Genomic DNA, 16,081 nt, shown 5'->3' on the forward strand with positions numbered 1-16,081 from the left:
CTGAAAACTTTATCAGAGAGTACACGATTTATTTAAAGTCATCATAAACACATTAAAATACTAGCAGGCTAGATGGTGCTGTAGATTATTAAAGTAGGATTAATTTAAAGTGTATTGCAAAGCACACTTGACATCTTGGATCCTACAGAGTATCCTGGATGTTTTGAAGGCTTTGTCAAAGAAAAAGCCTCCCACAGTTGCTTCAGAGGCTTAAAAGACTTAATTTTGATTTTAAATTACCTATTTGCAGTATTGTCCTCCTACACTGCCTCATCACATTTTGCATGTTAAAATCCACAATTTAAAATGAAAAGTGTGCTTTTACGGCAGCTGTGGGGAAAGGGAAAACAAGGGACACAGAGTTCAGAGAGCCTTTGGTTCTGGTGATCCTGACACTCAGAGCCCTGCCAGTTGACTGGGCAGTTGGGCAGTTTTGCATGCAAAGGCTCTTCTCTGTCTGGGAAAGAAAGAGGTTACAGAGAGTTTGTTATTTGAGAAATGGATCAGCCTGGAACTGTACATAGCATCTAATGTCCACATAGAGAAGTGCTAGCTGTAAGAGGGTGGAACAGGAACGACATATTCTCAGTATTAAATTGTGCTCAGAAGTATCAATAGGCAAGGAAGGAAACAGGGGGTAAAACTTACTGAGATCAGTGGTTTGAATATGTCATGTTACGTACTATATATGCATACGCACCTCACAGCAAGTGATACTCTAGCAATACCACTAGCTACTGAACTAAAAACTGCTTCAAAGCATGCATTTACTGAACTCATTTGAATTAAAATTATCTGGTAATATACAGCATAATTTCAATGTATCATAAAATTGATAATTTGGATTAATATCTGAGATAACTTTAATTCTTAAAGAAAAAAAATTTCTTTTCAGATGCAATTGTGTGGAACCAGAACATCCTAGCAATAAAACCTTACAATACTGGCAAGACTACAATATATCTGCATCTGATGTGCCATGGGGGAACCTAACTGTGTCAGTAAGTAAATTTTGGAACTTAATAAATTAAGGCATAGGCATAAATAATTTTGTCCATCTTACTGCAACAAATATATTAAAGAAATACAATTTTTTTTTTGGCTCCTATTTCTTCAAACAAGTAATGAAATATACTTAACAAAAATTAACATGGACTTTATACCATTACCTCCTTTTGTAAGCTTTTTTCAGCCTCTGATACTACACATTAAAGCAAGTGTGTGCATTTTGTGCCCTGCTTTGGAACCTTCTTGACACACTGGGAGCTTGGCTGAGATTAAGTCAAACATGTCAAATGACAATGAATTTGTCCTAAATTCTGCCAGATGGCAAAACCAAAGTTCCCTTGTGTAGAAAGAGTCAGAAGCATTTATTTCCTCTAAAACACTCCTGCAGTAGTTCAGGCTACATAAAAAGGGGATGGGGAGAAATTTTGTAATATTTTCTCTTCAGTGCCCAGTTTTTTCTTTCATAAGTTCTGTCATTTTTTCTCAGGGAAGGAAGGGGATAAAGCTGCAGTTCAGCGGGGCTTGCGTGAATGTGTAGCAAGTTTCTTTACAGTAGAATTTTCTATATTTAAAGGATTTATATAATTCAAGTTTGCCTTCTTCCAAGTGACATTTACAACTTGGTTAAAGTGTTGTGTTGAGATTGGGCCACCACTTTTTCTCTCCAATGGATCATTTCATTACACAAAGAGAATTGAGTGCAAGAGACACCAGCCCAAAGAGATAACTGAATTAACCAAATCATAGACATAATCAAACTGAACACTTAAAAACCAATCCAGTGGACTGTCTCCAGAAGATACTGCTCTTTTTTTTCGAAAGCAGGAATACAGAAGAGCTCATGTTAAGCTGTCTTCCATGGCTGCTCTTTCTTGCTTCCACGCCTTGCTCTGAGCAGGGACTGCTCCTCAATTCTGTTGGTGTGGCAACAGCAGAAAGAAAGTTGAGAACTGCTGGCCTGAGGGATTCCAGCAGTCCAGAATGAATATTCTCAAAATTGCAGCACACTCTAAGAGCATCTGTGCAGGGGCAGACTCCTCCTCTCACTTTCTCAGATCTCTGACAGTGTTTTTCAGAGTACATTTGCAGCTGAGGAGATTTAAAATAACAGATTTTGTTTTAACTATAAATGTATAAGACTGGCTGCATTATATAAATCCCTTAAAAACTTCTGTGAAAGCTTGTTACCAAAACTTGAGTTTACATAGGTAGCAGTATAACTGACCAACATTTCCCATGAGTCCCTGTAGCTGCCAAAGAAATAACTGAATTTTTTGTACTTTGGTGTTTTTATTTCTTGCAAGCATCACCAAGAAACTTCTGTTCTAGAGAACTGAACTAAGAGATTAGACATTGCTGTCTGTAAATATTTGGTCAGACTCACCCCATTATGTCTCTTTTACTGCTCATATCTTCATATATTTCTTGTGTCTATTTGAAATGTTTCTGTTTCTGAAGATCTGAATTCTCATTCCCTCTTAAAACCCAATGATTATTTTTTGCTATCTAGACAAACTGAGTGTGAGCAAAGGATTTTGGACCAAGTATGGAGAGGATTTTGGACAAGTGTGAAGAGGATTTTTGTCACCATCAAAATCCTCCTCAGGAGGCATATGATGAACTTCATCCGAAGTTTACTGTTATACCAGTATAAAAAGCTTTGTGCTTTTCTGTCTCACAGTCATCAAATAGAAAGTGTGTTTTTTCCCAAGACAATCTTTTTTCAAAGCAGAAGTGTCCCATAACGTGGTATTGTGCAGTGAATCTGATGAGCCAATGACACGCTTGATTTAATACAAAAAAATCCTGATCTGGAAGGATATTTCTGCCTGGAATCCCTGATTCTGGGTGCTGTATTTCGTTTTTCTTAATAAGTGTGGAGGTATTGGGAACGAGAAGGAAAGGCTTGTAAGTCCAGAGCTGGTAGCTCACAATTCTAGAGCTACTCTATGATTTTAGACAAGTAAGGATAGTGGTGTAGAAGTACTGGAAATGCTTTCTACTGCATCTGCATATTGATAATAAATTATATTAAATATAATTGATGTTAAAGATTTTGGGTTTTCCGGCATTTTATCAGATCTTTTTTTACGAGAAAGACAATCTGCAGGATGTGCTGCCCCCGTGTGGTATTAAATGTATTTGACTCCTTTTAGGCCAATGCCACACATCCTAAATAGCATTTTCTTCATTTGCTGGGTCTGTGAAGTGAAAACAAAAAAGCAGTTCTTGGGAATGCACCAGGAGCAGCCTTTCTCTTTGTGCCTTTTGAACTTTGCTTTCCACACTTGGAGAGTGTTAGTAAGTGTAAATCTGTATTTGTACACAGAAAATAAGTCAGTATGCTTGCTGAGTTTGAAAAAACACAGTTTTTCTCTTAATGACTTTATTTATGATATGTCTCAGTGACTTCATCATTTAATATGGCAAAAAGAGATTCCTTTAAGAATTTTTCATGCAGACTAGATACACACATAAAGAGTTATAAGTCTTAAAAGAATAAATATCTAAACATTGTTTTACTGTTTCTAGTAATACAAATTGCTTGTAATTTAGGAAAGAAATTGGAAAGAATATGTTAGTGTTAGTGGGTAATTTTTAGAACAATATTATTTTTTCTCTCCCTGATAGGAATGTAAAAAGTTTCATGGTGAGTTTGTTGGACGAGCCTGTGGACATCATGGCCCTTATGTTCCAGATGTCCTCTTCTGGTCTGTCATCTTGTTCTTTTCTACAGTAACGCTCTCGTCCACACTGAAGCAGTTCAAAACCAGCCGATACTTCCCAACAAAGGTGTGTGCCAATATTTCAATTAAAAGTTGTCATTAGTCATGTCTGAGTATGAATTCTGTCTGCATTGTCAGTTAACTGCTGGTGAAGTAGACAGTGCATCTTTCCTCTGTTAGAAACTTGTATCAGAATGAGCATGGTTTTAGCAGTAAGCTAAAGCTGTAAACTATACTAAAACACTGAAGAAAAATCTTAAATCATACCTGAATATTTTAGTTAAAATTATCATTTCTCTCAATAATTGTAGGTACGCTCTGTTGTCAGCGATTTTGCTGTCTTTCTCACTATTTTGTCCATGGTTTTAATTGACTATGCCATTGGAATTCCATCACCAAAACTTCAGGTTCCAAATGCTTTTAAGGTAAGTTGTCACCAAATTGAGCTGCATTATCATTTTGCAAAGTAATCCACTATGATGGGTTTATAGTTTTTTATTATCATCATCATCATCAGGCAATAGTGATGCTATTTTAAATTTTTTTGAGCTCACAAGGTGTTATGCAACTGCTCTGATTTATGAATCATGTAAGTGAACGTTTCCCATCAGGCCCCTTCATGCTTCCTGACGTTATCTCTGCAGAGATTAACAAGGTTCAAATCACCCAGATCATATACTCCTGTAATGTTCTGGGGCTTCCTCCGAATTTTGGCTTTCCTGAATCTAGTGCAACCAAGTCTGTAATAATCTAGATGATTTTATTATGTATAATTTCTTGGTTTGGCATCAGAGGAAGTTTAGGATGATTTTTAGTGCTCTACATAGGCTGGTTTTAAAGGAAGTCATATCCTAATAACATTTTGTGTGTATTCTTGTGAAATTGAAATGTAAATAATCCATACAGTTCTGACTGGCCATGCATGACTGTTCTTATAGCCCACCAGAGATGATCGTGGCTGGTTCATTACTCCTTTGGGGCCTAATCCTTGGTGGACAGTGATAGCTGCTGTAATTCCAGCCCTGCTTTGTACTATCCTAATCTTTATGGACCAGCAGATCACAGCTGTCATTATCAATAGAAAAGAACACAAACTAAAGGTATTCAGTCAAAATTTATACTTTCACTGTTGTTTTCTGCTTCAGATTATGTAATGTGCATCAATCTACTTGAGTATGCTAGTTTGTTATATATTATATGTAACCTCTTTAATTTTTTATGCTTTTTTCCTTTGTTGGTCTGTGTAGTACCTGTGTCCTGTGTCAGTGATCCACTGCCTTACAGAAGACTTTATGAATGTCATTTGGAATGCAGATTCTGAATTAAGAAAGTGCTACTTTCTGTTCTTTAGTAGAAGTAGGATTCATTCACTTAAAGAAAAAAATGCCTTCAAGTTAATAATCTCCTTAAATACCACAATATTAGTTACCTCCTTAGGCACTGACAGGGTTGTTCTACTGGATTGGATTTCTAAAGACTGCCTAGGGGTTATTTTGTAATATAAGATTTTTTTTTTCCCTCTCTTCGTCCTTTTCTGTGGTTCTACCCATCCTTTTTCGTAATGCCCTTCCTATGGCAAAGAAGGGAGAAGAATAAAACTGAGCCTTAGAGGCACAATGGGTTCTTAAAACAACATAGGACAACTTCCTGCTCTGTTCTTCAACACTTTAGTTGCCTGCAGATGGAGAGAGAAAAAGGGACATCACCCCTCTGAAAAACTGTTGGGCAAAATCTAGCAGCAGGTTTCTGTACATGTATATGCAGCAAGCTTAGGCTTTTTTTTGACATACTTTTAATAAGCAGCAATCCAATCCCAAGTTGCTTTAGCAAATGCATTTGCAACCTTCACTTTGCATTGCCTCTTCTTGGATGATTGTGACATTTGATATGTTCTTTTTTTGCCCTCTTTGTCAGCCTGGCTCTTCATGTCAATCCATAGCATTGCATGTGGTTAACTTGACAGATGCAGGAATTTGCTGCCAAGCTTTGGAATGTGTTTTTTCAGCACTGGCATCTGGGAGTCAGATGGTCCTCCTGGCTGCCCCCTTGTCTTGCTGCGTTTTAGTTTTGCTGGGGTCTGGTGTAGCATCACCTGTTGCTATGCTTCCTTTTCTTCCCATATGTCAGGTTCCTCAGATCATGTATGAATGTGAGGAAATGCTCTCGGATTCTGTATGCATTAGCAGATACATTCCTCATAAATGTGTCAGAAGGTAAAAAAAGGTGTCTCTGTTAGGATTTAGAATTAAACTCTTTCTTTGAGTGCATTGTGCCTGTAACTAATATCTGTGTTTGACACATCTCTGAGTTTGTCAAGATGTGTCTTGGAGATAAGACTCATAAGCACTTTTGGGGAGTGAGGGAAGGTTGCTAGAGTTGATTCTCTTCATTTCCTTTACTTTCCCCCCTTTTTAAATAATGTAAGCAAATAAGATGGCATTTTCATTTTGATATGTGGCTTACATTTTCATAAACCCAGACGCTTCCCATTTTAGAAGTAAAAGTTGTCTTCATAAAGAAATGATTTGTTTGCTTCCAACTCATTTTCCCCTCTTTTTTTATACTTCCCATAGCAAATTCTGGATAGTGCACATTTCAGCTTTTGGCAGTCTCTGTAGCAAACCCTTCCAAGTTTAGTTTAGTTACTTTTTTTATGTCAAAAGGCATTTGCATGGGTTTACAGGCAAAATTATGGTTCAACATATTCACATTGTTTGCACGAACATCGCTGTTTCATCAGACCATGACACTGGATTTGCTGCCATATTGCAAAGTTTTGTGGAGATGGCTAACTACCTGACTTTTTAAAGAAAAATAGCTTGAGCTGCTGCTTGCAGCTGTGAGGGTGTCCTGGATACTTGCTAAAATTGAAGTGAAATATCCCACTCAGCTATGGTAGCAGATATCTATAGAACCAAGCTTGTTGCATTGATGCATTTTTCTTTTTCAAGTAAAGATCGTAATTGCACGTTTTTAAATTTATCTAAGATTTGACCAAAGGGTTTTATGCACAAAAACAAACCATTATCCACCTGTTGGTAAATTTATGTAGCATTTCACCACTACAGAAGTGATCCAAACCCAAAGGTTTTGTATTAATTTTTCATATGTCTTTGATGATGCTATGTTTGAGTAAGAAAACTGATAAAGCAGTACCTGATTTTATATTTTAATTTAATGTATCTTACTTTACAAATGTAATGGATTTTTATGTAGGGAGCAGTAAAAAGACATACTTTTCCATCTCTTTGTAAGGATGGATGGAGGGTGTACTAAGGTTAGTGCAGTGGGAAGCAGGGAATGCAGCTGGATATTCTGCTTACTGTTACCCGTGGAAGAGACTTAGCTAAAACAGAGAATATATGAATTTTCCAGTGTCTTAGCAGTATCCATTTTATAAGCAGGAAAGCTGTTTGGTGCCCATTGTAGAGTGGATTTGTGGTACACTTAACACATAACTGGAAGGAGTCCAGCAACACTGAGCACTGAGTGTGCACTACACAAGTTCCTCTTAGATAACAGGTCTGCCATCCCTAGTGACCCAACCTGGATAACACATAGAAGGAAGCTATTTTTTTAATACGAGTCTCAAATTTTTAATTGTCTCTAGCTGTTCATTAGGAATACCTGCCAGGAGTGTTTTCCTTAATTCATAAATCTTCTTTCCATGCTTACTTTTTTTAACAGAAAGGATGTGGATACCACCTCGACCTACTCATGGTGGCAGTGATGCTTGGAGTGTGCTCTATTATGGGATTGCCGTGGTTTGTTGCAGCCACTGTCCTCTCTATTTCCCATGTGAACAGCTTAAAACTGGAATCAGAGTGCTCCGCTCCAGGGGAGCAGCCAAAATTTCTTGGAATCCGGGAGCAAAGAGTCACAGGGCTCATGATTTTTATCCTTATGGGCTCATCTGTCTTTTTGACAAGTATTCTAAAGGTAATTTGGTGAAGTAAGGGAAAGTTAAAGGATACTACACTGAACATTTCACTGTTACTGTATTACTTAATGAAGGCTCTTTCCAGGGACATTACTAACTAGCATAATGTTACTCAATGAGAGTCTAAAGTGGAGTTCTAATTTTGCTTAATAAAGTTCATAGGGATTTCTAGCACTTTTTAAATAAAAACATTCTAATGAAAATCTGGCCTGACTGAAGTCAAAGGTAATTCTGCCACTGAGCTGTAGTAGATGAAGATTAACACTTTGTCAATACTTTGGGTCAGTGGCAAATTGACATGAAATAATTTCATTATACCAATTTAAAATTTATTTAGATAATTTAAAAACATTTTGTGGTTTCTGAGTAATTTAAAAATATTTTCACAGTTGCAAGAGAAGTTCTATGGTTTGTTTCTTGGAAATGAACATGAAAATTATCTCATGTTTCCTGCATACTCAACACAGCTCACCAGTGTTCTGAAAAAGGGTCTCTAGTTACAGGCATATAATACCATCTATACACTTAATACTTTTTAAAGAATTATCTGGCCTCTGTGAAACCAGTGAGAGTTTTGGCACTAGTTTTAGTTAAACGAGAACTTAGTCTTGCATGTTGTTGCAGTGAAGGCAAAAAGAACTTGTATTTCCCAGCAGTATTTTATTAAGTATATCATAAAGGCTTCACTTTGAAAACACACACACATTTTGTGTATTTAGTATTTTTATTTTCTTATCTGTGGACATACTTGTTTGCCTACACAGTGTATGCTGAGAACCTGAACATTTAAAATAGCCTCTTAAAAAAAATCATTCCATAGAATCATTCACCCATTTTTAAGTGCTTACAGCAAAAAATATTACTTTTAGCAGTAAGAAGCATTTTGCATCTCTTGAACATTTTTCTGAGCAGTCTTTAAAGTAAAGAATTTAAGTATATATTAAGGCTTTCATGTTTTTGTGTAGTTCTGTTAATTTTATTAATAGGAAATTAAGAATATTACAATATAGGGCCGTGAGAGGAAAATAAAGCTACAGAGCCAGATTCTTCTTTTGCTTTATACTCTGAGAAACATTATTAATTTATAATTGACTCTGAATTTACAACTTGTCTGATTAATGCAGGCATATGGCACTTTGTGTTTCAACTGTTTTGAATGTCTTTCTAAAAGTATTTAAAATTGTTACGTAGTATTTAATATGCTCTTCCTTTTCTCTGGTTGTTTGTGCAGTTTATTCCTATGCCAGTACTTTATGGAGTGTTTCTTTACATGGGTGCTTCATCTCTAAAGGGAATTCAGGTAAAATGGATTTATGATGAGTCTGTTATTGATAAATTTTCTATAAAAAATAGAGCTCTTATTATATTATTTAGCTTTTGTGTCTAATCTCAAAGGAATGTTTCCAACCTTAAATTTTTGAAAGTGACTCACTTAAAAAGGAAAATAGATTCTCTCTAAGTAGAGAATTCCCTTTAAGTAATGTGATTTTTTTTTTTTTTTTTTCCATTTTTTGTGTACTGATTTTTCTGTTCTTTCTTGTTTTCAAGGGAATTTTGCTGAGCCTAAAAACTGAGTAATAATTCAGGAGCTGTTCCCTCTGTACTGCCTCCCCATTCCCTTGCTTGCATGCTGCCTATTCCAAGTTCCTTTGCAGGGCTACACGTACCTTGAACTTTGCCAATAGGGCTAACTTGTCCTAACAGTAACATAAGTGAAATTTTGAAGGTCTTTCCTGTGCAAATAAATACTCCAGGCAGGGCAGGGGAAAAGTTGCAAGCCACATTACTTCAGGGATGAAGGGTCAAGTCTAGTGGAAGGGCAGCATTCCTGCCATGGCCCCAAGAAGGAGTAGCTGGCAGATGCCGGCATTCCAGCGCTCAGGTTTGGATTCTGTTTCTCTTGGCTGACTGCAGAATTAAATGGCAGAGTGTCAAATTCTTAAGCCCACGGGGCATTGACACACCTTCTGAGACAATTGAGAAACAGCAACCACACGGTGAAAACAGAAATTATACTGTGCAAAAGGTCAAATACAAAAAGGAAAGGAAATATCTGATTTTTTTTTCATTATATTTGGTTGCAAGTTACCTCCATTTATAGTCAAAGCTGGGAACTTTTTTTTTTTTTTTTTTGACTGGTGCTCTCTATTCAGAGACTCTTCTTTTATAATTTTGCCTGTCTCATCCTTTGGGTTGATATTCTCAGAAGTGTAGTTTGGCTTTTCTGAGGTTTAAATAATTTCAATTTAATATGGTTCAGCTGTTTCTCAGAACAGGGGTATGAGAAAGTACGCTACACTATTGAGGAGTGTTTTTAAGGCATGCTGAAATCTGGCTATCTTTACTTGGAAAAGTGATAGCATCCCCCTCCTTATCTCCCTCCCCCATGCTGGGACAAGGAATGGAGATTTGATAAGATGGCTTTTGTGGGAGGATGTGCTTTTTGCTGTTTCTGTGAAAAAGAAATCTGCTCAAATCTGGCCAAATTATAAGCCTTTAAAAAAATGCAGTTTGCACAGGCTCAATAAAAATTTCCAAAACTTGACATTGCTGAAGGCTGTGTGAATATAGTATGGCTCATCCATGCAGGGAGAATTGATGTATCACCATCATCACTGTGCCATGACATAAATGTCTAAGGTCAGTATGGAGCCAAATAGACCTGAAAAATAGGAACCTCTCACATAGATTCCTAGCAGCATGGCAATCAGCTTTCTGGCATTCATTCCTTTTTTTTTTTTTTTTTTTTTTTTTGTTTCTGGTTTTGTGAATAAAGTTAAATATGGAGAAGAAAACAGCCTGAGATGTAGTGTCTGGTGAAGTAAAAGAAAAGTTGTTCATTCACAGGAAATAAAAGACTGCAGAGGTCCCTCCATGAGCAGCTTGTTATGTGCTAAAGGAGGCAGAGCTCAATTGTTGAAAAACGAGTCTGGGATGTATTAGGAAAGCAGTGTGATGGTGCATATGCCCAACAGGTTCAGCCAGCTTCCATTCAGTTGGATTCACAATTGTTTCATGACCACTCTGGAGTCTGGCTTTGCCTGGTGTTAAGGAGATCATGATTAGCAGTATTGCTTCAAAGTAACCACCTTCTTTGTGTGTAACAATGTGTGTAACATCCAGTGGACAGGGGGTTTCCTGCAGGATGGCTATATGGAATGTAATTCAGTGGAATCCAACGTCTCAGCACATCTGCAATACAACCTGGGGAGACACACGTGTATTAAAATGGAAAGGAACTGAAGTATGACTAACCAAGTAGTTAAACTTTGCCTAAGTAACACCTTTCCCATTCATACTCAGGGGCTCAGGGGCTAGAAGACAAGTCCTTTGCCACTGCTGGACTAGTTATACTAAAAGCTTATGGTTGTAACTGAGGGAGTCTCTTCTGTGCTGCTGAAATGATGTTGGTTCTGCCTTTAGAGTAACAAGCCGGATTCTTTGGATATTCAGGATCTCTTAGGCAATGTGTGAACGCCAGCATAGATGATCCTACACCTCATTTTGATCCAAACTTTTGAAATTTTCTCTTTCAGCTTTTTGACAGGATAAAGTTATTCTGGATGCCTGCAAAACACCAGCCAGATTTTATTTATCTAAGACATGTTCCTCTTAGAAAGGTCCATCTCTTCACTATAATTCAGCTGAGTTGTCTTGTGCTTCTCTGGATTATAAAGGTTTCAAGAGCTGCCATTGTCTTTCCTATGATGGTATGAACTTTTTTTTGTTTTTATTTCCTCTAAAAATCCCTTTTCACTTGTGGATAATTATTATTGAAGGAAAAAATAATTTTGGGCTGTTAATTATAATATTGCTTTGATTCTGTGTTCAAGGACAATTTATAATGTATTAAGTAATGAAAACTTTGACATTAAACATCTGTTTTGAGTTCTATGTGTGGATATCCCAACTTATATTCTCTTAGGGAAAATTACTGTCTTAAAGAAAAAATACTGAATTTTATTTGATATTTTTTATTTAAGGAATATTACTAAATCCTGTAACAGAAAGAACATTCACTTATTAAGGAAGACAGTTTATTGAACTGAGGAGCCTAAAAGTTCTGTCTTGGGAGAAATAAAGATGTTTTGCTGCTCAAGTGATTTCTCTGATGACTCTGTGACTAATAGAAAATGGAAGATATTTACTGACCTCAGTGAATGTTAAATGCTTCAAGCCATACTATGTGTGAACAAAGGAATAGCAGCTGTTAGCTTACTCAAATTAAAAGATAAAATTTTAGCTACAAACTGGTCACTTTTGAAAGTATTCCTCTACAAGTGTATTTGTCTGTTTTACCTGCTTAATTTCCTAATTCTTTGAATTAATATCTTTGCAGGTCCTAGCTTTGGTATTTGTCCGAAAACTTATGGATTTCTTTTTTACCAAGCGGGAGCTCAGTTGGTTAGATGATTTGATGCCTGAGAGCAAGAAAAAGAAACTGGAAGATGCTGAGAAAGAGGTGAGTCATGGTTTCAGGTTTTTTTGTGTGTAGCAATTTATCAATTTCTCCTTTGGACATTTAGAGAAAATTCTGCCAGGCACATTCCATGCACCAGACAGACTTGTTAACAGTATCTAAGAGTAATATTATCATGTTTTGTGTAAGTGCTTTTAAGGTTACAAATCTTAAGGTGGGGATGTAGATCCTTAGGCTGCCATACTGTCATATAAAATACTACCCACAGTACTCCTGGGGATTGCTTCTGAGACCCACTGATGGTGTGCAGGGGTGAACCTGCAGGAAAGCCCTCAGATCCTAGCCCTGGGGAACTTGGATGCTGCACTGGGCAAGGTCTCATCCCTGCAGGAGATGCTGAGGAGAGAAGGACAGGATGTAAGGGCTGTGGGTGTCCCAGCTGCCTCTGAGCCTTACACAGGGCACACGGCATCACTGCGTGCCCCTTTGTGCCCAGCAGTGTCATAACCCTGTGCAGTGTCCCACTTACACTCTGGGCCACAGCTGTCCTCCTGCCACTGCAGAAATGATTGTCTGACTTTGTAATGAAAAGGTCAGTGACACTGCTAACCCTATTAACCAAATGCTCAGATGCTGACTTGCATCCTGTGGCATCTCCACCCAACTGGCTGTTTCAGATCTGGACTCCTCATCTCCTTTCAGAGAATGCACTTTTCAGATAATTCCCTATCAACTTGGAAATTATCCCTGAGACGTGATCCAAGACCAGTGAAATGTGTGCCTTAAGGATTCCCATTAGTAGCTTTATTTGCAGAAATAGGACACGAGCTAATAATTTGAATGTGTAACTGTACAAGCAAGATTACTCTGCCTTTAGGATTGATTCTTCTGTGGCCTTTGACAACTCCCTGCTTCATCTGTAACCTGAAGAACTCTTAATTTTGATTTTCTTGACACATTAAACATGCTGTCGGGGAATATATTTTGGGGAAATGATTTTACCTATAAGAACTATCAAGATGATTATTTACTATTTAGTATGTGCCTGTAAAACTACCAGGCTGAAATTAAAATATGTGAGTCATTGTTTTCTCCCTTGAATTAAAGCAGACCAGAGAGTTGTTTCATCATGGTGTCTGTTGTCATCACAATTCAGAGTAACCAGAAGTAACCAAGGTAGCTGTCTTCTTGTGGGTCTGGTTATTGGAAAGAATTCCTTGTTATCCTTATGTTTTGGTTATATGTCACTTTCCTTCCCTTGCTTGATAGGATGGCATCAGAAAACAAAACTGGGAAAATCTACTGGTGTTACTTTGTTTCATTCACTGTCTATTTTGAGAGGTTATTTTTACATATTTTGGCATTTCTAAATATTTAGAGCTATTATTAAAACTGTTCAACTGTCAAAAACTTATGAAGCTGTGAAGCCTGGAAATGACAAAATTAACTAGTAATAAAAAACTTCTGACATGTAGCCTAAGGAATTAATTGGAGAGTTGCTATCACACAGCTTTTAAAAATAGAAGTATTCTACCCACAAGAATATTCAGAAATATAGTTGACAGGATCTGAAACTTACTTGATTGGATCCTAATTTCTTCACTTAAGTTGTTTTTATATTTTTAGGCCATGTTTTTTACAGGGCTTTGTACATTTATAGTGGATATGATACGTGCCTTCTCCTCACAGACCTCCTTTGGAAGCCACTTTGATGTTAATCAATGAAGTCTTTCTGAGACAAGAATGAACAAAGCACTTTCACATTTGAAGAAAAAAAAATATTGTGACTTCTGAAATAGTTGTAATAATAAAACATTGAAGGAACAAATTTCTGAGCAGAGAGAATTACTGTTTTGGAAAACTGTACTGGTTCTTGCAGCTAATAGCAACACTCAGTGTTTATGGTGCATGTGGGGCTTTGGTGATCTGCCAGAAAATGATAAATTCTCTTTTCAGCCAACCCATGCTTTCAGACAGGCACTGGTGAAAACTGTTATAAAGCCATCTAATAAAGGGAAGCAAGTTGTGCAGGTCTCTGGGTGTCTGTTGGGCTCACACACAGTGCAACAGTTTAGAGCAGGATTTGATGGTTACGCTCCTGCCAAGACTTGTTAACCTGCTAGCTGTGGTTATCCTGGCCTAAAGGGTGTGGACGTTGAGAATCCTCTTCTGGAGGACTTGTTTTCCTTTGCTCTTGCAGGCAGGACATGGAGCTTGAGAGGTGATGTTCTTCTCCCCTCCTGCTAAGACAGATTTGCTAAATTTTAAATTACTTTACATAAAGTTTTTGGTAGATTTATCTCCTAATTCTCTTCAAGTGAAAACTAATTTTGGGTCTCTTGTTTCACTGCCTTTCACTGAAAAATCAGTATTATCGGTATTAAAACTGTGTGAGCAAACGTAAATCATCTTCCCTAATTTTTGCATGTAAACATAATTTTCAACATATATCCTGTTATCAGTGTTATTTAAAATTCATCAGACAGTTGCTCACTCACTGTTACTAATTTTCCTCTTTATTGTTACAAAACATTGCTCTATCTGGCATTGGAAAATAGCATTAAGTGAAGATACATCTTTTAAAATAGAAGGTTTTAAATATCAACTATTTAAAGTAAAACTTGACAAGTATCTTACCTTAAGAATTTCAAATAAATACTTCATATTAAAGAAAATGGAAAGATGATTACAGTATACAAATCTCCCCTTCACAATTTCATATCCTATCTCATGTCTAAATTCCTTTGTTCTAGGAAGAGCAAAGTATGTTAGCAATGGAAGAGGAAGGGACTGTTCAGTTACCACTAGAAGGACATTACAGGTAAAATATACCTTTCCTCTTTTAGGTGAGTTGCAATCAAATAAAGTAAACATGCCACAATATTTATTCTTAATGCATATTAATATCAGGAGGGTGTTTGTCCGGTATAGATAGGTGAACTGAACCATACACTGCAGCATTTAACAAGATCAGCCCTTTTCTAGTCTTTCTACATGATCTCACATTCCCTAGGAAAAAGACACACTAGTTGGAAGTTTTCCATTGGGACTTCAGGATCAGGCTGTTCACAATGAACTTTGGCTTCTGACATGCACAATGTAAAAGGAGCATGCAGAGCAGGTCAAACCCTTCACCCTGATGCAAGCAGGGATCCAGGAAAGGTTCTGAATATGTTGCAGAAAAACTAGGTTCTTACAATATTACATTCTAAAACATTCTGATTAAATCATATTATGTATGATAATGAGTGAATCAAGAGCTGTCCCCAGTAGATAAGGCACAATGCAGGGTTGACAAAAAAAGCATGAACATTTATATTATAGATAGTAGTAGTACATATTGCCAACCCATAAGGAATTAATATAATTTAAAGTTTTCAGAAAGAAATTCGTAATAAAGATTCGAAATATCTGGTGACTGTAGCCTCTTCACTAATAGGAGTTGATAGGAACACTATCTTAGAGTGGTCTTCTCTCTAACATTTTAACACAAAGTTACCCTAATGTCTCCTAATGCAAATCAGGAGATTTGTAACTGTGTCTCTGGGAAATCTCAGCCTATTCCTTTTGACTCATCATGCTGCTAATGGTCTGGTTTTTTTTCTTGTTTTGTCCATACAACATTTTTTGTTGTAATTTATATTAGCAATATGTAGCTTAATTTATTTTCCAGTGTGATCTCTGTTGCTCTCCGTTGTGTGTTGACATTGGTAGAGTTGCTGGACAGTACCTGACTCTACTGTAAGGGTTGCAGCCCTGTAGCTAAAAAACAAAGGTCAAGTTTCTGGTGGCCAAAGTGGTTCCCCAAAACACACAACAGCAAGTTTACTGAGGGCTTACTTGAATGCAAGTATATGTAACTATGAATTCAGGAATAATGTACCTCTTGAAACACTTAAGACTTTATTATTCTTAAGTGTATTAATACATGTTTGGAGCAGTCCAGGTAAAGCACAGAGCATAATGGCTACAAAGTGCTACTTAAGG

The 16,081-nt window shown here is 37.0% G+C and overlaps 1 protein-coding gene across 11 annotated transcripts in view; it reads left to right on the top strand.

The window, feature by feature from the left end:
* The window catches only part of SLC4A10 (solute carrier family 4 member 10), a 161,673-nt gene that overhangs the window by 138,278 nt on the left and 7,314 nt on the right, over nt 1-16,081 (top strand). For all 11 annotated transcript variants that reach the window (XM_088059264.1, XM_088059262.1, XM_088059263.1 and 8 more), the window contains 9 exons: nt 896-1,001; nt 3,640-3,801; nt 4,046-4,159; nt 4,673-4,834; nt 7,422-7,673; nt 8,906-8,974; nt 11,211-11,384; nt 12,014-12,136; nt 14,848-14,915. In XM_088059264.1, the coding sequence (XP_087915390.1) occupies nt 896-1,001; nt 3,640-3,801; nt 4,046-4,159; nt 4,673-4,834; nt 7,422-7,673; nt 8,906-8,974; nt 11,211-11,384; nt 12,014-12,136; nt 14,848-14,915 (1,230 nt within the window). The remainder of the gene's footprint in view (nt 1-895; nt 1,002-3,639; nt 3,802-4,045; nt 4,160-4,672; nt 4,835-7,421; nt 7,674-8,905; nt 8,975-11,210; nt 11,385-12,013; nt 12,137-14,847; nt 14,916-16,081) is intronic.

The sequence above is a fragment of the Pseudopodoces humilis genome, chromosome 8 (assembly GCF_049639895.1).
Source record: "Pseudopodoces humilis isolate 2021_Gansu_Grassland_sample_001 chromosome 8, ASM4963989v1, whole genome shotgun sequence".
In the NCBI taxonomy this organism is placed as follows: Eukaryota; Metazoa; Chordata; class Aves; order Passeriformes; family Paridae; genus Pseudopodoces; species Pseudopodoces humilis.